The 21,096-nt window shown below is 41.0% G+C and overlaps 1 protein-coding gene across 1 annotated transcript in view; it reads left to right on the top strand.

Moving 5' to 3' along the window:
• LOC115221616 (kinesin-like protein KIN-7I) overlaps positions 1-20,851 on the top strand; it is an 87,893-nt gene extending 67,042 nt beyond the window's left edge. Inside the window, 6 exon segments of the mRNA XM_036510717.1 lie at positions 1,354-1,471; positions 3,077-3,221; positions 4,289-4,389; positions 11,508-11,715; positions 17,173-17,243; positions 20,335-20,851. Coding sequence (XP_036366610.1) covers positions 1,354-1,471; positions 3,077-3,221; positions 4,289-4,389; positions 11,508-11,715; positions 17,173-17,243; positions 20,335-20,405 — 714 coding nt within the window. The 3' untranslated portion in view covers positions 20,406-20,851.
• The last annotated feature ends 245 nt before the right edge of the window (positions 20,852-21,096 follow it).

The following is a 21,096-nucleotide window of genomic DNA, read 5'->3' as shown; positions in this document are numbered from 1 at the left end:
GTTCAGATGGTGCTTTTTATGTGCCACCGGCTCAGGGATCACAACTGCAGTTTCCATTGATTTTGATGTCGGTGTACTTGACTCAATGAATCTCCTCAAGCACAGGGTCGAAATGGTGTTTCTTCACTTGCCACCTGCACAGGAGTCAGTCCAGCGGTCCTGGCAACTGTTGGGTGCCAGTCATAGGATTGGTTCAATTTCGATTTCGATTTCACGTATTTATATTTATGAATTTACTTATTCAGAGCTCAAAAGTTCAGTCACTTCTCTGAGTTTCCTTACCCAACCAAATCCTTCACCTACACCCCACCCCGCCCATCTCAAAACATAGATAGATACCCCCTCCCATCCTTCTGCTTAACTTCACCGCCCACCCTATGGAACCACATTCCACCTGGCTCCTCATCCCTAATCCCCTAACCCATTTTATTTTCTCCAACCACTTTTTCTCATTCATTCCTTTATTTTTCTGTAATATTTTCCTTCTGATGAAGGACCTTACATCTGAAACATCAAGACTCTTTCTGTTCCTTGTAAGTGTTAAACTAATGCAATATTTGTTAAAATGTGTCCCTTCTATGTTGCCTTCCTTTTTCTTCATTGTGTTCATAGGCGCAGGAGTGGCTGTGTGGTAAGTAGCTTGCTAACCAACCACATGGTTCTGGGTTCAGTCCCATTGCGTGGCACCTTGGGCAAGTGTCTTCTACTATAGCCTCGGGCTGACCAAAGCCTTGTGAGTGGATTTGGTAGACGGTAACTGAAAGAAGCCCGTCGTATATATATATATATAATATATATATATATATATATATATGTGTGTGTGTGTGTGCGTGTGTTTGTGTGTCTGTGTTTGTCCCCCTAGCTTTGCTTGACAACTGATGCTGGTGTGTTTATGTCCCTGTCACTTAGCGGTTCGGCAAAAGAGACCGATAGAATAAGTACTGGGCTTACAAAGAATAAGTCCCGGGGTCGAGTTGCTCGATTAAAGGCGGTGCTCCAGCATGGCTGCAGTCAAATGACTGAAACAAGTAAAAGAGTAAAAGAGAGAGTATTGCTTTCATAATATATAAAAACATGCGGATACCAACAGGGTACCCGGTGTTCCCTGTTGTTGGCTAATTTCTTGAAAGATCATGATTATTCTGTATAAATGTATTTCTTCTTGAAACGACATTTATTAACTTGCAACAATGTTCCTCTTCATTCTTAATACATTACTGCAGATTTGGTTGTGAATATGTTAATTGCTGTTGTATTTCATCTTCAGAGAACACCTTCACCTTTCAGCACACACACACACACACACACACATTCAAACGTTTACTGAGACAATGTTTTTCTCTTCCTCTTTAGTGTTTACAAACTGAGATTAAGAATTTTACGTCCGAAATCGAAGAACTCAGCAAGGAAAATGGCCTTTTTAAAGAAACTATACACAAACTGCAAACAGAGACGATGAGTGAAAAACAAAGTAAGCTTCCATTCTGTCTTCTATGAAAGTCATAGAATTGGTTTCTTCAGGATTTTTTATGCTATTTTGATGTATCTTGGAAATAAGTGTCAGAACTCTTAGTATTTTCTTGAGAGCAAAAGCAACTCCTCATCTCCTTTTCAGATTTGCTGCTGCTGCTGCTTCTTATTATTTTGTTGTTGTTGTCTTTGTGCATGAAAGGGAGTTTGTGTGACTGTCATTGTTGTTACTAAACTCTGGATTAGTTTCATTAGTAATCCTTAAGATCAGTGGCATTTCTTGTGTAAAAATTTGCATCTTTTATTCAGACAAAACAAAATGTATCCATCATCATCATCATCATCATCATCAGACTCCGATCTGATCTGGCAGAGTTTCTACAGCTGAATGCCCTTCCTAATGCCAACCACTCCAAGAGTGTAGTGGGTGCTTTTATGTGCCACCAGCACGAGGGCCAGTCAGTTGGTACTGGCAGCGGCCACTCTCAAACGGACACGAGCGGATGGTGCTTTTACGTGCCACTGGCACGGGGGCCAGGCGAGGCTGGCAACGGACACGAACGAATGGTGCTTTTACGTGCCACCGGCACGGGGGCCAGACGGGGCGGCTCTGGCAACGGCCACGATCGGGCAAAGAAAATGGATAGATGGATGAAGCTCAAGTCCAATGTGCTTTTTTATCTTTCTATCTTTTAAAACATCCAAATAAAATTGGGTAGACAAAAACTGCATGCATTGTGTTTATAATGTTATACTGTCACACTGAGTTTGTATATTATCGTTTTCCTTAACCCTTCAGCATTCAAACTGGCCAGATTTTGGTCTGACCAAAGTATCTTACCTATTTTATGTTCAGACTGACCAGTCTCAGCCTCTCGCACCTACCCTACAATGTCATTCTCAGAATAAAACAATCACATTGTTGAAATCTTGAAGATACAAGATAATCCATCATCATCATCGTTTAACGTCCGTTTTCCGTGCTAGCACGGGTTGGACGGTTTGACTGGGGTCTGGGAAGCCAGGAGGCTGCACCAGGCTCCAGTCTGATCTGGCAGTGTTTCTACAGCTGGATGCCCTTCTTAACGCCAACCACTCCGCGAGTGTAGTGGGTGCTTTTTACGTCCCACCGGCACAGGTGCCAGGGGAGTCTGGCAGCGGCCACAATCGGTTGGTGCTTTTAACGTGCCACCAGCACGGAAGCCAGTCAAGGCGGAGCTGGCAAAAGAAAATTCCAAACCACATGACATGTCTGTACCTGACTGAAATTGGTTTTTTTTTCTTCTTCTCTCTTTGTTTTTGTAGGTTATTCTATATTTAGCTACATGGTTTCGGGTTCAGTCCCACTGCGTGGCACTTTGGGTAGGTGTCTTCTGCTATAGCCCCGAGCCGACTGAAGCTTTGTGATTGAATTCGGCAGGCGGAAGTTACTGCCGTGTGTGTACATGTACGTGTAGGTGCTTGTGCCTCTCCCAAAGAGAGAGAGAGAGAGGGGTTTCTATTCTTAATTCTAGTTTTTTATTTTTTTATTCTTAATTCTTCCTCCAATGTAATACTTATACTAATTTCATTCTTTCTATTTATTATTTTTTTTATTCTGTTCAAGATTGTACTACCAATATGGAATCAAAAGGCAAAGGTGTGAATACAGATGATGTAGAAGATCTGAGGAAGCAATTATCCGATAAGTTCATGAGTTTAGCACGGGCTGAAGCCACGAACAAAATTTCTAAATTACACTTCAGCAAACTGTAAGTATTTTTTGGTTTATTCTGTCTGTTGTAGTATACTCTTTTTCTTGTTTCAGTCATTTGACTGCGGCCATGCTGGAGCACCGCCTTTAATCGACCAACTCGACCCCGGGACTTATTCTTTTATAAGCCCTGTACTTATTCTATCGGTCTCTTTTGCCGAACCGCTAAGTAACGGGGACATAAACATACCAGCATCGGTTGTCAAGCAATGCTAGGGGGACAAACACAACACACAAACACACACACGCATATATATATATATATATATATATATTATATATATATATACACATATATACGATGGGCTTCTTTCAGTTTCCATCTGCTAAATCCACTCACAAGGCTTTGGTCGGCCCGAGGCTATAGTAGAAGACACTTGCCCAAGGTGCCACGCTGTGGGACTGAACCCGGAACCATGTGGTTGGTAAACAAGCTACTTACCACACAGCCACTCCTGCGCCTGTATGTTTGTTATTTGTTTTTTAATCTCAAATAAAATTTGTGTCTGTGGAAATTCCTTTTTCATCATCATCATCATCATCAGTATATTGTTTTAATGATCATCACCGTCATTGTTTAACGTCTGTTTTCCATGCATACTTTGGTAGGACGGTTGACAGGAGCTGAGCAGGTAGAAGACTACCCCAGGCCACTGTATCTGGTTTGCCTTTCCTGGCACCAATCACTCTGAAGAGTGGACCGAGTGCTTTTTATGTGGCACCAGCACAGGTGAGGTCAGTTTTGGCAGGATTTTTACAGATGGGTGCTTTTTCCAAAATGCCAACCACTTCACAATGTGGCCTGGATGCTTTCTACACGACACCAGCACCAGCAGGGTCACCAAGTGACTTGAAAGACAAGGAATTTTGTGAGTGGGGGTACATTGGAGGAGGAGATCTTGTGTCAGACGTGTCATTGTTTTAATGTTCACTTTAATTTCTGCTTGCACATGTTGGACATAGGTTTTATCGAGGTAGATTTTTCTATGGTTGGATGCCCTTCCTGTTACCAACTCTTTGCTTCTTCCCAGGCATACTTTATTTTTGTTGTTTTTTTTCTTTCAGTGAAAGTTCTTACAAAGAAACCATTTCTATCTTGGAGGACAAAATCAAATACTTACAAGAAGAGCTGCGACGAGCTCAAGTGAATTCAGATGAGAATACAAGTAAGTTCTTATTTTGCAATTCCGGTCTTTTCCCAAGTAGCTTCAGAGGGGCTGCATCTATGTTAGGTCAAGATTCTTTTATTTTTTTACTTGTTGCAGTCATTTGACTGCGGCCCTGCTGGAGCACCGTCTTTAGTCGAGCAAATCGCCCCCAGGACTTATTCTTAGTAAGCCTAGTACTTATTCTATCGGTCTCTTTTGCCGAACCGCTAAGTTACGGGACGTACACACACCAGCATCGGTTGTCAAGCGATGTTGGGGAGACAAACACAGACACAAACACACACACACACACATATATACATACATATATATACGATGGGCTTCTTTCAGGTCAAGATTCTTTTATATATATATGCACGGCAGGCTTCTTTCAGTTTCTGTCTACCAAATCCACTCACAAGGTTTTGGTCAGCCTGAGGCTATAGTAGAAGACACTTGCTCAAGTTGCTACACAGTGGGACTGAACCTGGAACCGTGAGGTAAGCAAGCTTCTTACCACACAGCCACACCTGCGCCTGTTACAATGAAGATGCATGGCTCAGTGGTTAGAGCACCAGGCTTACAGTTGTGAGGTTGTGAGTTTGATTCCCGGACTGGGCTGTGTATTGTGTTTTTGAGCAAAACATTTCATTTCATGTTGCTCCAGTTCACTCAGGTGTAGAAATGAGTTGCCCCAGGTGACAAGCTGTATTGACCTTTGCCTTTCCCTTGGGCAACATTGGTGGCATGGAGAGGTGGAGACTGGCATGCATGTACAATTGCCTGGACTTGTGCCTCAGATGGAAACTTTCTAGGTGACCGAATGGGTTCTTAGAAATGTAGAAAAGGAATTGGCGGAAATTCCCTTTGGTATGCCCAGTCTAAGCAATAAGGACACAAAGGAATGTAGTGAGATCATAAGCTGGCTAAAAAGCAAGGTAAATTCTCTGTTGCAGGTGTAGAGACACACTAAGTATTAACAGCACACAGTTAATAGGTAACCTCAAATATCTGGAAGGTGCTCAAGAAATAACTGGTGGCTTCTGTTATCTAGGTGACCTAATTAATGGTGGACGGGAATGTTTTGAAAGTATAATCACCTGAGTAAGAACAGAATATTAAAAATTCAGGAGGCTATTATGCTTGCGTGCAACAAAAGGTTTCTCCTTCACTGTGAAGGGAAAATTGTACGGTTTTTGTATGGTATTTGGCTTCCAACCACATTGGTTCTAGGTTCAGTCCCACTGCATGGCACATTGGGCAAGTGTCTTCTACTATAATGCTGGGCTAACCAAAGTCTTGAGAGTGAATTTAGTTGCTGGAAGCTGAAAGAAGCTCATAGTGTATATATGTGTGTGTGTGTGTGTGTGTGGGTTTGTATTCCACCATCACTTAATAACTAGTGTTGGTTTGTTATGTCCCTGGTTCAGTAAAAGAGAACTGTATGTAACAGGATTAGGTTCGGGAACACTGGAGGGGTGTCCAATCTGATCCCATTACATACAATTTAAGTAGAGTAAACAGAGACAATGTCAGGCGGTCTTCGATAACAGTGTAAAGGGAACTGGTTGCTTCTTTACACCTGTGGGGTGCAACTTGGATGCAACACAATTTCCTTTCTTTAGATTCCAGAGACTACCAGTCAGGAACAAGTAACGCAACCTTAAAAAATATATATAACTCTTTATTTTCTTATTTACAAAAGAAGTTCGTTAGTATCTTGGTATCCACTAGGTGCGAAATAGCAAGGCTGAATTTTAACGTTTGTAAGCTTGTTACAACAATTCAGCAGCAACAGATATTCAACAGCAACAGAGCAGGTCGTCTCGGCGCTATTAAGGAAAACGCCCTAGTAACTGTCCCCTTCAGTCTCCAGCGCATGCACATGAGGGAACTTCCCTATGCCTTTCCAGAAGGTTCTAGAAGGTTCCAACCCCGCACATGCGCACTGAAGAAGGACGTTGCGTGTGCGCACACTGGAATATGACGTCACTACAACAGTAAATGGTGGTTTATTCTCGGTCACAGGCAAGAATGAGTGCACGTGTATCTCTAGTGGGAACCTGGCAGCCGAATCCGCAGGACTGATTGCGATGCTTATTTGTTGCGAGTCAAAACGATTCGTTGGGGTGAGGTTCTCTGAGTGAAAGTCAAGACACGTCCGTCCGCTAGCGCCGCTTATGCCAGAAAGGAAGAAGGATTTAGCGGTCAGTGTTTTTTGGTTTCACTTCCTGCACATGCGCATGAGGGAAACTTCCGGTGGCCAACCGGAAGTAACCCAATTCTGTGCATGTGCGCTGAACCTTACACAGTAGTGTCACTACAAGTATAATACGTCTTGGACTTTTAGGAAAACATAAGAATCCTGGGGTTGATTTGTTTGACAAAAACCCTTCAATGACTGAAACAAGTGAAAAGATGCTGCATGGTAGGTAACAACACATCATCCTTAAATGCTGAGGATTTGTGATGACCAGGAAGAAATGAAACAAGCATGCTTTGCTGAATAAGTAATGATAACCTTATCATGCCATGTTATCGCAATAGCAGGAATAACTTTTTAAAATCTCCACAAGATTCCTGTTAACCCTTTCGCTACTGTATTTATTTTGAGATGCTCTGTTTTTATTTCAATTACTTTAAATACAACAAATGGAGAAGTTCTTAAGCAGATCAGGCCGAAAATATCGCTAGAAGCTAGGATCACCAAGCATAGATTGGCATCTTTCGGTCATATTATGAGGAGAAAATCCCTGGAGAAGGACATCATGCTCGGAATGGTAAGTGGCAGGAGAGGAAGAGGCCGACCAAGAACCCACTGGCTTGACACCATCAAGAGTGATACCGGAATGGACATAGCCAATCTGAAAGAAGCGGCCCAGGATAGAACTGACTGGAGGACACTGATCCAATGAGTAACCGAGAGTTGACTTCGACTGAGCGGATAGATAGATAGACAACAAAAAATTTGGTAAAATAATTTAGTCATCATTAAGCTAGTGTTAGGAACATAAATTGTGACTAAGGTTTGGCGGAAGATTTTAATTCAAAACTTATAAAAACAAAACATTTGTACTCAGAACCAGAGCCAGTTTCAGCCAGGTTGGGAACGAAAGTGTTAAAGCTGTAATGAACAACGCACATAGAAATAGAAGACAAAATACTAAAATTAGACAACTGATCATGTGGCAGCTTTGCAGTCAAATATGTTGTTTATGGTTCATTGTTAATGGTGTTCTCATAATTATTGTTTATTTTTGGTTTTAATTGAGGGGGAAAAATGATTTTGTGATGAAATTGAGCATGTGGTGAGTATAGCACTTTGTCTTGTAAACGTGGCAAGGCCGAGACTTTTTGCAGTTAAGGAAATTATTGATGATATTAGGATTGCTGGAAAATACAGTTGTTCTGTGGATGAAGAGTTTAACCTTACTCAGACAATGAAAGTGATTTGGACAATCAAACTGGCAAAAGTAATGAGGAAAGCAGTGATTCACATGAACAGATATGGTAGTTGAAAGATGGGCATATTATTGTTATTCTCCTGAATCTGTTATAAACGAATTCAGTGGTTGAGAGAAAGGCTTATTATTATTATTATTATTATTCTCCCAATTCTATTGTGATTCCGTCCATTAGTTTGCCTTGTATAAAAAGCACCATCCGATTGTGGATGTTGCCAGCCTCGTCTGGCCCCCGTGCCGGTGGCACGTAAAAAGCACCATCCGATCTTGGCCGTTTGCCAGCCTCGTCTGGCACCTGTGTCGGTGGCACATAAAAAGCACCCACTACACTCACGGAGTGGTTGGCATTAGGAAGGGCATCCAGCTGTAGAAGCACTTCCAGATCAGACTGGGCCTGGCGCAGCCTTCTGGCTTCCCAGATCTCCAGTTGAACCATCCAACCCATGCTAGCATGGAAAACAGACGTTAAACGATGATGATGATATGAAACTATTTATTTTCTTTTGCTCAGGAGTCCAGGTGGAGGGTAAAGTTAGACACAGGGGCCCCAAGTCTGAGAGAGTTAATGTGTATGAGCAATGGAATACTAATGAGTTGAGAGAAAACTGGTTATAGAACATGGCCGAGCTGAAGTTGTCTAATTAAAATTTAGACACCTCATGAAATAAATTTAGCCCTTTAGCATTTAAACTAGCCATGTCTGGTCTATATATTCTACTAATTTTTGTGTTCATTTGGCCAGATCCAGCTTCTTACACCTACCCTACAATGCAGTTCTCAAAAAAAACAATCATACCATTGAAATCCCAAAGCTGAGATAATAACATGATTAATTGAAAACAATTGAGTCAAGTACAACAACATCAAAAATCAATGGAAACTGCAGTTGTGATCCCTGTGCTGGTGGCACATAAAAAGCACCATCCGAATGTGGCCGATGCCAGCACCGCCTAGACTGGCTTCCGTGCCGGTGGCACATAAAAAGCACCATCCGAACGTGGCCGATGCCAGTGCCGCCTTGACAGGCTTCCGTGCCAGTGGCACGTAAAAAGCACCAATCCGATCGTGGCCGTTGCCAGACTCGTCTGGCACCTGTGTCAGTGGCACATAAAAAGCACCCACTACACTCATGGAGTGGTTGGCGTTAGGAAGGGCATCCAGCTGTAGAAACACTGCCAGATCAGACTGGGCCTGGTGCAGCCTTCTGGCTTCCCAGATCCCCGGTCGAACTGTCCAACCCATGCTAGCATGGAGAATGGACGTTAAACGATGATGATGATGATGATGAATGTGAATACATAAGCATTGCTTTTGGCAGATTAATCTGAATGCTAAAAGCTTAAAGTGTATTTCACAGCTTGCCTTTTGTTGACGAATGTCACATTTGAAACTATTTGTTGAGGCAAGTGTGACTTGGAGAAAATGACAGTGAAGACTTTTTTTTTTAAGATCCTGTTTAATCTATTTCTAAGAATAAATGCGTTTTTTTAAGAAAAATCCCTTGTGATGTTTGTTTCATCAAGTCACACAGACAATCCCTTGTTAGAAAAAAATGTAGGAACCAGTGACTGACCTGTCAAGAACCTGTAACCAATGATGTTGTTCACAAAGTGCAATGTGCAACTATTAATTCACGTGTGTATGTGAGTATATATATGTGTGTGTGTGTGTGTGTGTGCAGAAGTGGCTGTGTGGTAAGTAGCTTGCTTACCAACCACATAGTTCTGGATTCAGTCCCACTGTGTGGCACCTTGGGCAAGTGTCTACTACTATAGTCTCAGGCCGACCAAAGCCTTGTGAGTGGATTTGGTAGGTGGAAACTGAAAGAAACCCATCGTATATATATGTGTGTGTGTGTGTATATATATATATATATGTGTGTGTGTGTGTGGTGTGTGTGTGTGTGTTGTGTATCTGTGTTTGTCCCCCCCCAACATCGCTTGATAACTGATGCTGGTGTGTTTAGGTCCCCGTAACTTAGCGGTTCAGCAAAAGACACTGATAGAATAAGTACTAGGCTTGCAAAGAATTAGTCCTGGGGTTGATTTGATTCGACTAAAGGCGGTGCTCCAGCATGGCCACAGTCAAATGACTGAAACAAGTAAAAGAATTATACATATATATATATATGTGTGTGTGTGTATGTATCTCTTATTATAAAAGGCAGATTTTATCTGCCTCCCTTTGTCAGTTATAGAAATCTACAATATAGGATTTCTTCAATTACAATTTACCTAGCATTTTTAAGAGTAGAATGCATCGGGTTTTGCCAGGTCCAGTTTTTAAAATTTAAACTCCAATTAAGCAAAATTTACAGAAAACTCACATTCTGGTGTGTATGTCAAATGCTTTTCTTAGTCTGGTTTACAGCACACGCAAACGCACAGTGTGCAACGAATAAAGTGAAACTAGATGTAATATTTGTTTCTGTCTATCACGCTGATAGATACATGAGTAAAATGTATGGCAAGCTAACAGATAAGAGTGAGTGAAAATGTTCTTGGAAGAGAGTAAATAGCGACAAAAGAGAGTAAATAGCAAGTGATTTGAGGAAGACTAAACTGAAAGTATGAAACAGTGTTTATGTATAAACAGACGACACTTATATAAACCCTTTCGTTACCAAACTGCCCGAATTTACCTATTCATATTTAAATGAGAATATCAGAGTAAATCTCTTTAGTACATTCGTGAAAACACGTATTATACTTCGTAAACACTTTAAATACAGTTTTGTACAAAAATCGAAGTGTAATTTTAATTCCGTGAATTATGGGAGATTTTTTTCTGAAATTTGTTCCTATTGTGTTTTCAAAATTTGTAATTCTGACAAAAAATGGATACGAATTTCATTATATCAAGCAGCGAGTCAGAATTCGAAGGATTTTCTACTGAAGACCTTCATAAATCTAACTCTATGACTGAAAAAAAAAAGCATCTTTATATAAGAGTGAAGTTGTGTGTCTGTCTCCTACGATTTAGATCCGTTACTACTCCCACATTTTGCGGTGCAGTTTAACCAAAAGCGGGTATCTTATAGTCGTGATTCATATCGAGCCCTTCTGGGTATTAGCGCGCGTCTACGATGTGTCTACGATTTTAAAAAAATTTACCATCATATTTTTCCATTTGAATGCATTTTTTTCGCTTTTATATAAGGGAAGTAACTCTCTAAAAATATCTACGATGTGTCAACGATTTAAAAAAAAAATTTACCTTAATTTTTTTTCAATTTTTAATGCATTTTTTTGCTATTTTTTGGCTATAACTCTCTAAAAATGCTTATATAGTTATTTCCCTTACAACTCGAGCAACGCCGGGCGATACTGCTAGTGTATATATATCTTTAGTGGCTTTAGAGGTTTTTATGTTGCAAATTTATTGATAATGAAGTGGGCAATTGTACAGTTAGAGGGTCAATTTAAATTGTTGGTGATTTGATAACAAAATATGTGAAAGCTGTATTATTTTAAGGAAGTGAGATACAACAGGCTGGGGTTTGTGAATTATGAGACATGCGAGAGATGAAAGGGAATTTTTCTCATTGTTTTTCCTCATTTCCACCTTGTTATCCCTCTTTTATTCTATGTCTCTTCCTGTTACTCTCTCCCACTTTCTGTATCATTCCTTCCTTCCTCTCTAAACTTTTCTTTTTCTTTTTAATATTTACAGTAAGCATCAAAAGGGAAGTCCCTGCAAAACCATCCAGTCCACATAAATCGAATGTGATCCCATCACGTGGCGTTGTTGACCAGCTGGCTATTGTCACACTGGAGGCCGAAAAGGCAAAACTTCACCGCAAATTAGAGACTCTACAGCAGAAGCTTCTGAATTCATTGAAGAATAATGAAGACCTGAAGAAGGAATTATCAGTTCACAAGTAAGTCTATGCTCTGTCTTCACTTATATCAGCAGTTTTATTCTTTTATTCTTTTCTTTTACTTGTTTCAGTCATTTGACTGCGGCCATGCTGGAGCACCGCCTTTAGTCGAGCAAATCGGCCCCGGGACTTATTCTTTGTAAGCCCAGTACTTATTCTATCGGTCTCTTTTGCCGAACCGCTAAGTGACGGGGACGTAAACACACCAGCATCGGTTGTCAAGCAATGCTAGGGGGACAAACACATACACACACACTTATATATATATACATATATACGACAGGCTTCTTTCAGTTTCCATCTACCAAATCCACTCACAAGGCATTGGTCGGCTTGGGGCTATAGCAGAAGACACTTGCCCAAGATGCCAAGCAGTGGGACTGAACCCGGAACCATGTGGTTGGTTAGCAAGCTACTTACCACACAGCCACTCCTTTTTTTTACTTGTAACTCAATTTAGAGTAAAAGAAAATGTATTTTAGTACTTTTGCACATGAAGTTAAATGACGGTGTGGCTGTAAAGGTGTAGGCATGGCTGTGTGGTAAAAAGTTTGCTTCCCAACCACCTTTCCCTGGGTTCAATCCCACTGTGTAGCATCTTGGGTAAGTGTCTTTTGCTATAGCTCCAGGCGAAACCAAAGCCTTGTGAATGGATTTGGTAGATAGAAACAGAAAGAAGCCGGTCTTGTTGTCTGCTTGTCCTCCCCACCACCACTCAACACCCAGTATTGGTTTGTTTACATCCCCATAAGCTAGCAGTTTGGCATAAGAGACTGATAGAATAAAAGTATCAGGTTTAAAAATACAAGTACTAGAGTTGATTCATTCGACTAAAAGTTCTTCAAGGCAGTGCCCCAGCATGGCCACAGTCCTATGAGTGAAACAAGTAAAAGATAAAAGAGGATGTATATATTTGTAGTGGATGTGTGTATGTATTAATAAATACATAAGTTGTTTCATGATTAAATAGAGATTTATTTACACTACATAAATTTTGTAAGCAATGCTACGCATTGCTTGTACAGAATACATATTAAAGAATGCTTGTACAGAATACATATTAAAGAATGCTTGTACAGAATACATATTAAAGAATGCTTGTACAGAATACATATTAAAGAATGCTTGTACAGAATACATATTAAAGAATGCTTGTACAGAATACATATTAAAGAATGCTTGTACAGAATACATATTAAAGAAGAATATGTTTGCGTGTGTGTGAGTAAATCATTCAGGACAGTCACCTTTAGGCATATTCTCTAGTCGTCTCCAAAACGCGTAGTGTCTGCTTTAATGTCAGCTCCGGTTCTCTGTGTATAGCCGATTTTTCCGTTCTATTTATAAAATCTCAAATAGCCAGAAAAATAGATATATCGCAACACAGTTACTGTTTAAGTAGATCATCGTTCGTCCCCTTGAACTTCGCCTGACATGGCTCAGGTCGGAGGTCAAAGGGAGACGATCAATCACTTTTTGTCAGAACAAAGGAATCTTAATTTCACGCCTTTGCATGCATTGGTATTTGACAATCGATGATTCTTGGATCCGATTTCAAATCCAAGCTTAGAGAAGGAAGTGCTAACTCTTACATATTCATCATTATTACCATCATCATTAAGGTGGTGAGCTGGCAGAATCGTTAGTGTTGTATTTTGCCTGTCGCTACGTTCTGAGTTCAAATCCTGCAATGATGATGATGATGCATGTGTGCATGAAGACAAATATACATGAACAGCTACATGAAAAATTGTAGCGCAGGAGTGGCTGTGTGGTAAGTAGCTTGTTTACCAACCACATGGTTCCGGGTTCAGTCCCACTGCGTGGCACCTTGGGCAAGTGTCTTCTACTATAGCCCCGGGCCGACCAAAGCCTTGTGAGTGGATTTGGTAGACGGAAACTGAAAGAAGCCCGTCGTATATATATGTATATTTATATATGTGTGTTTGTGTTTGTTCCCCTAGCATTGCTTGACAACCGATGCTGGTGTGTTTATGTCCCCGTTACTTAGCAGTTCGGCAAAAGAGACCGATAGAATAAGTACAGGGCTTACAAAAGAATAAGTCCCGGGGTCGAGTTGCTCGATTAAAGGCGGTGCTCCAGCATGGCCGCAGTCAAATGACTGAAACAAGTAAACGAGTAAAGAGTATGTCTAAGTCATTTCGTTTTACAAATAAACAGAACCATGTCCACAGAATTAGCATCCAGGCGACTACTGTTACTTCAGCTAGTAATAGCTCAAGAGATATGGCAATTTGCTGCACCTGACAAGCCACGTCAAGCTAAGTAAAATTGCTAAGTGAAAAAGTGATGACAAGTGACCGAGATCATGGTGATATGCTGTGCTTGAGAGGACTCATCAAGCCAAGTGAAACTGTGGTATTGGCCGTTGCTAGTGTCATGTAGGCATGGCTGTGTGGTAAAAAGTTTGCTTCCCAACCACCTTTTCCTGGGTTCAATCCCACTGTGTAGCATCTTGGGTAAGTGTCTTTTGCTATAGCCCCAGGCGAAACCAAAGCCTTGTGAATGGATTTGGTAGATAGAAACAGAAAGAAGCCAGTCTTGTTGTCTGTTTGTCCTCCCCACCACCACTCAACACCCAGTATTGGTTTGTTTACATCCCCATAAGTAAACAACCATGTAAGTGTAGTTGTGGCTTTTACCAATGTCATATGTTGACCGTCTGCCAGCCTCGTCTGGCACCTGTGTCGGTGGCACATAAAATCACCCACTACACTCTCGGAGTGGTTGGTGTTAGGAAGGGCATCCAGCTGTAGAAACACTGCCAGATCTGACTGGCCTGTTGCAGCCTTCGGGCTTGCCAGACCCCAGTTGAACCGTCCAACCCATGCTAGCATGGAAAGCGGACGTTAAACGATGATGATGATGATGATATGGTACCTATGCCAGTGGCATGTAAAATGTACCCATACAAGCTTGTCTTTTCAAGTCCATGTGCCACATAAAAAGCACCCATGTCACTGGCACATTAAAAGCACCCAGCACACTGTTAAGAAGTTGGCATTAGGAAGGGTATCCAGCCGTAGAAACCATGCCAAATCAGACAATTAGTGTCTGCATAGCTCCCAGCTGGCCGGCCAGCTCTGTGTCAGACTGTCCAACCCATGCCAGCATGGGTTGGACATTATACGATGATGATGATGATGTTTGTCATCACCATTTAATGTCCATCTTCCATGCTGACATGGGTTGGATGGTTTGACAGGATTTGGCACTAGGCTTTACTGTCTGTTTCGGCATGGTTTTTATGGCTGGATGCCCTTCCTATCTTCCAGAGTGGTCCGGGTGCCTTTTGCATGACACCAGCACTGGCAAAGTCTGCTTTGGCATGGTTTTTACTACTGGATGCCCTTACAAATGCTAACCACTTTACAGCATGGACTGAATGCTTTTTATGTGACACCAGCACCAGTGTGGTCACCAAGTAATTTGCAAGACAAAAATCCTTTGAGAAAAGGTGATCATCTGTAAGGTGATGAGAGGTCAGAGTGCGAGAGAGAGACAGAAACAGCTGTCTTGCTGGAGAGGTGGTACATGGTTACCCTAGTCAGAGGGAGTGAAAGAAAGAGATAGAGGGATGTATATATATATATATATATATATATATATATATATATATATAATATATATATATATATATATATATATGTATGTCATTATTCAGTTATATTTCAAGTGTTCTTGCCATTAGAGAAAGAGCCAGTTTGTAATCTAGATCCACGGCACCTTCATTGGAATTTCAACATCAACAACACAGTATGTTTTGTTAGTTTGTTTGTATGTATGGATGTGTGTATACATACAGATTTGTATGTTTTTTTTATGTATGTTTTATATCCTTGTATATTGGATATATAATTTAATGGAGCAGGGGGAAAGAAAGTGTTTACATGATGCACTACTATCTCTATTGCACGAGATTCAATGCTTTCAATCAGGGCTCACAGTAAACTGCTTACCAACCGAAACTGCCAATCACTCACAGTTCTTTGCTTTATAACAATGAGTCTGTCCACCTTTAGTCACTTTGTGAGGTGGTCCGAATCCTCCCACTACAGTGTTTCCTCATTGCATCTACTTGCATATCTAGACATGCTTATACATATACTTAGATGATAAACTGCTAGAACTTACCAGGCATGACTTTTGACAGAGTAAGCCCTCTCTCCCTCTCGGAGAGGCACTGAGCACCTGCACGCACACATACACACATGGCAGTAACTTCCACCTACCAAATTCAATCACAAAGCTTTGGTTGACTCGGGGCTATAGCAGAAGACACCTGCCCAAAGTGCCACGCAGTGGCACTGAACCTGAAACCATGTAGCTAGGGTTAGGGTTAGGGTTGTGAATACTAAAGGGTTAAGAAGCTCTCTTTGCAACCATATGGTTTTGGGTTCAGTAAAAATAAAAATAAAAAAATCCCTGACTGACAACTGAAAGGGGAAGCTGCCCTCTCAACCAATACACTACTGTGGGCGCTGCTGGATGATGGACTCTTGTGATGATATTATTCCATGCTTTCTGATCCCTAAGGACTTTTCCAGATTTTTACATTTCCAGTGATGGCTTGGATCTGTAGTCTTCAAATCAGCCTTCTCCTTTCTGGTTTTGAGAAGCCTAATTTCTCCAGACAGGTATTTAGGCAGTGTATTACATATCCCAGTGCTCCAATAATTACAGGTATAAACCTGAACTTGTCATTTAGATAAATTGCAGATTTCTCAAAAGTTCAACATAGGTATTTTCTTTCTCACTGATCTGTAGCTTTGTTAACATCCATTGGGTAGCTGATTTCCACAACTGTACACAGTTTCTCTTCTCTATCCTAAATCATTGTGGAGCCACATGGCCTAGTAGTTAGAGCAGCGGTCGAGGGATCGCGGGTTCGAATCTCAGACCGGGCGATGTGTGTATTTATGAGTGAAACACCTAAGCTCCACACGGCTCCGGCAGAAAGTAATGGCGAATTTCTGCTGACTCTTTGGCCACAACTTTCTCTCACTCTTTCCTCCTGCATCTTGCAGCCCACCTGCGACGGACCAGCCTCCCGTGCAGGTTGGGAACCTATATGCCAAGGAAACCGGAAACCGGCCCTTATGAGCCAGGCATGGCTCGAGAAGGAACAAACATCCTAAATCATTATATCAAGTCTATTGTTTACATTTTATTGAGGTTTTCACTGGGACATTCCACCAGTACTCCTCTATATTATGAGTGGCTATGGTATCTACCATTCTTATTTCTGTGTGTGTGTAGACACATACCAACCACTGATACCAATGCTTCTATATTTGTACTCACTCAAGTTGAAGAAATACACACGAATGCAAAGACATGCACAAGATATCTCACAATTCATGTTAACACAAAAATTGTAAAAGATGACTGACTGTTTTGCTAATTAATTAATAACTGTTATCTCTGCTGTTACAGAAATGTTGCCATCACAAAGAAGTTAGCTGTTGTAAATAAGTCGACTGGTACTGAAAGGTGTGAAGCAGCTGGTAAGTTTTTTAAATCTAAATAATAATAACAAGCACTCAGAGTGTGCAAACCTGTGCCGAGGCACCAACACCGTCCTCCCAACGTTTAGCCGGAGATGATTTTTAAAATGAGAATGCTAAAAATGAATCTGACTGCTCTCAAAAATTAAGTAAAAAATCAGAAAATAATCCAGAGTCCTTGTCCAGTACTGGATTGATCCCAAAATCTAATCAGTTCATGCCAGTCACAGGGCCAAACATCTCTGAAAGTTTCATCTGAATCCATCCTGCAGTTCTTGAGTTATCTTGTCCTTGGACAAACAAGCAAACAAACAAACATCACTGAAAACAATACCTCTGCCTTCGCTAAGGCAGAAATAACTATTTCAAATTTTTGCCACAAGGGCAGCTTGTGGGAGGTGGAGATCTGTCGATTACATCCCTTTCTACTATATGCACTAAGCCTGAAATTTTGGAGGAGATGGGCTAATCAATTACATTGACCCCAATGCCTGTGAAGGGTTGAAATGGCAAAGTTGACCTTGGTGGAGTTTGTATGTTCTGAATTCAAACTCAGCTGAGGTCAGCTTTGCCTTTTGTTGTCCTTGTGGAGTCGATAAAATAAGTGTCAGTTAAGTACTGGGGTTAATATAATCGATTACCCTACCCCAAAAATTTCAGGCCTTGTGCCTATATCAGAAAGAAATATTATCATTATTATTATTATTATTATTATTATTATTATTATTATTATTATTATTAGTAGTAGTAGTAGTAGTAGCAGTAGCAGCAGCAGCAGCAGCAGCAGTAATAGTAGTAAAAGTAGTAGTGTCCCCTTTTTTATCTCCTATAGTTCCTTCCCTTCCTGTACTGCACATTAGTCAGTCCTTGGACAATTCCAGTAGCATATCCATTTTTATTTACCAAAATAGTTTCTGACTTCTCTTGCTCAACTCTTCTCCATTACTCATGATGGGAGGAGTGTAAGTGGTCCTGCAGGAACCTTCTTACAGTACAGCATAGCCATTTCGGAAAAAGAGAGAGAAAGAGGAATGTGTTCTCCTGTACTCCACTGCTTCTTTATTTATCATTCCTGGTGATAACTTTGGCGAGATTTGATCCCAAGTCTGCAAAGAGCCTGAACAAATTCTACTTGACATTCTATCAAATGTCTCTGATGTCTCTGCTAATTTCCTTTTGTCTGTGGTGGTTTGGCACTCCATTGGTTATAATGAAGAGCGTTCTAGTTGGTCCTATCAACAGAACAGCCTGCTTGTGAAATAAACATGCAAGTGGCTGAGTACTCCACAGACATGAGTAATCTTAATGTAATTCTCAAAGAGACTGGCTTCCGTGCCGGTGGCACGTTAAAAGCACCAATCGATCGTGGCCGCTGCCAGACTCCCCTGGCATCTGTGCCGGTGGCACATAAAAAGCACCCACTACACTCACGGAGTGGTTGGCGTTAGGAAGGGCATCCAGCTGTAGAAACACTGCCAGATCAGACTGGAGCCTGGTGAAGCCTCCTGGCTTCCCAGACCCCGGACGAACCGTCCAACCCGTGCTAGCATGGAAAATGGATGTTAAACGATGATGATGATGATGATGATTCAGCGTGACATACCGAATGCAACAGGGCTGGCCCTTTGGATTACAAGTACAACAATAACTCGTTTTTACCGGTTGAGTGAACTGGAGCAACAAGAAATAAAGAGTCTTGCTCAAGGACTCAATGCATTGCCAGGAATCACACTCATGACCTGACAATCGTGAGGTGAATACCTTAGCCATTAAGCCACACATCTCCTTTGTTGTAGTAACCTACATAGAAGCTAACCATGAAAGCTAGAGAGCATGAAGGATTAAAACAGCAGTTTGTGCATTGTTAGTGACCACCGTATTATATCTGTAGCAGAGGCACTTGGGGCCTTCTATTGCTCACTCCACTGTAAGTGATCCCTAGCCTCTTCAAAGTCTCAAAAGTTCACCTCAGCTCTTATAATCAGATTTGGGCCCCCCATAAGCTTTAATGCTATAAGAACTAATTTTCCTGATTATTTATTTCTTTATTGCCCACAGGGGGCTAAACATAGAGGGGACAAACAAGGACAGACAAGGGGATTAAGTCGATTATATCGACTCCAGTGCGTCACTGGTACTTATTTAATTGACCCCGAAAGGATGAAAGGCAAAGTCGACCTTGGCGGAATTTTTGCCTTTCATCCTTTCGGGGTCGATTAAATAAGTACCAGTGACGCACTGGGGTCGATATAATCGACTTAATCCCCTTGTCTGTCCTTGTTTGTCCCTCTATGTTTAGCCCCCTGTGTGCAATAAAGAAAATAAATAATTTTCCTGATTATTCTGTGCCGGTGACACGTAAAAAGTACTAATCGATCGTGGCCGTTGTCAGCCTCCTGGCCCCTGTGCCGGTGGGTGGCACATAAAAAGCACCCACTACACTCACGGAGTAGTTGGCATTAGGAAGGGCATCCAGCTGTAGAAACACTGCCATGTCAGACTGGAGCTTGGTGCAGCCTCCTGGCTTCCCAGACCCCGGTTGAACCGTCCAACCCATGCTAGCATGGAAAACGGATGTTAAACAAAAATGATGGTGTTGATGATGATGAGGAGGAGGAGGATGCATTGCTGAACGTGAGATGCATCTAATAATCTAGTCACACCTGTATGAATATATTTCACCTGTAGTCCAGCGCATTTTCATTATAACCTTGATTTTGGTTTAGCATAAAATATCTGTAATTTTATATCGCATAACTCTTTAGCATTCAGATTACTCTGTCAAACATAATGTTTATTCATTGACATTGTTTTGAATTAATCATGCATTATCTAATCACTTAAAGATTTCACGATGTAATTGTTATTTTTAGAATGACATTGTTTGAATACACAACAAGCAGAATATAAAACAGGCCCCTTATGGCCAATCTAAATGCAAAATGTTAATATTATGTTGATGTTAGTCAACTCATGCCTTAATATTGTCATTTATGTTAAAATTAGGTCCTAATTAGTATATGAATGTTCTTGTATGGTTTGACGGTTTAGACTGAGAAAGATTAAAATGTGATTTAAATTTCCCTTTCAGAATCACCAGTGAACATAAAACCGCCTTTGACTCCATCTAGAAGTATGAAAGATGATTGTAAAAGCCAATAAAACCATTTTGGTCACCTGTAAGAAATTCATAAGATGGTGAGCTGGCAGCATTGGACAAAATGTGTTGTAACATTTCTCCCAGTTCATTACATTCTGATTTCAAATCCTGCCGAGGTCAGCTTTGCCTTTCCTCTCTTTGGACTAAATAAAGTAAAGGGGTTGATGTAACCAACTTCCCCTCAAAATTACGGGCCTCAAGACTTTTAACGGACTGCTGTTCCATCCGGTGGGTATACTAATTCAGCGGGTTTTTAGCCCACTAATTTAAGGTACTACTGGTGAACAGTGGTCCCGGTGCACGCACACGTGCAGTTGCGCATCCGCGCTAGCTAGTCATAAGGAGTTGATCCTATGACTTGCGCGTATGCAAATGGATAGATTCGCCCATGCGCGATTAAAACGCAAAGTGAATAATTTTTGTTAATAAATTATTTTTTACAAACAAAGGTTTTTTTTAAAAAAAATGTATATAATTTTTTTACATAAATTAAATAATATTTTTAGAACAAAGTAAATAAAATGCATTAGGATGCATGCATGAAGCGCATGGTCAAGTAATGGAGACGAAAACCATTCACACAGGTGGATGACAAAAAAAAAAATAAAAAAGGAGAACGAGCTATTTAAAATGCATTATTTTTTTTCCGATTTCTTCTTTTAAAGAAACTATCCGGCGAATAGTTTCCGACGT

This window comes from Octopus sinensis, linkage group LG18 (genome assembly GCF_006345805.1).
Source record: "Octopus sinensis linkage group LG18, ASM634580v1, whole genome shotgun sequence".
NCBI lineage: Eukaryota > Metazoa > Mollusca > Cephalopoda > Octopoda > Octopodidae > Octopus > Octopus sinensis.
Note: the sequence above shows the minus strand (reverse complement) of the source record. Positions and strands in the feature narration are given on the sequence as shown.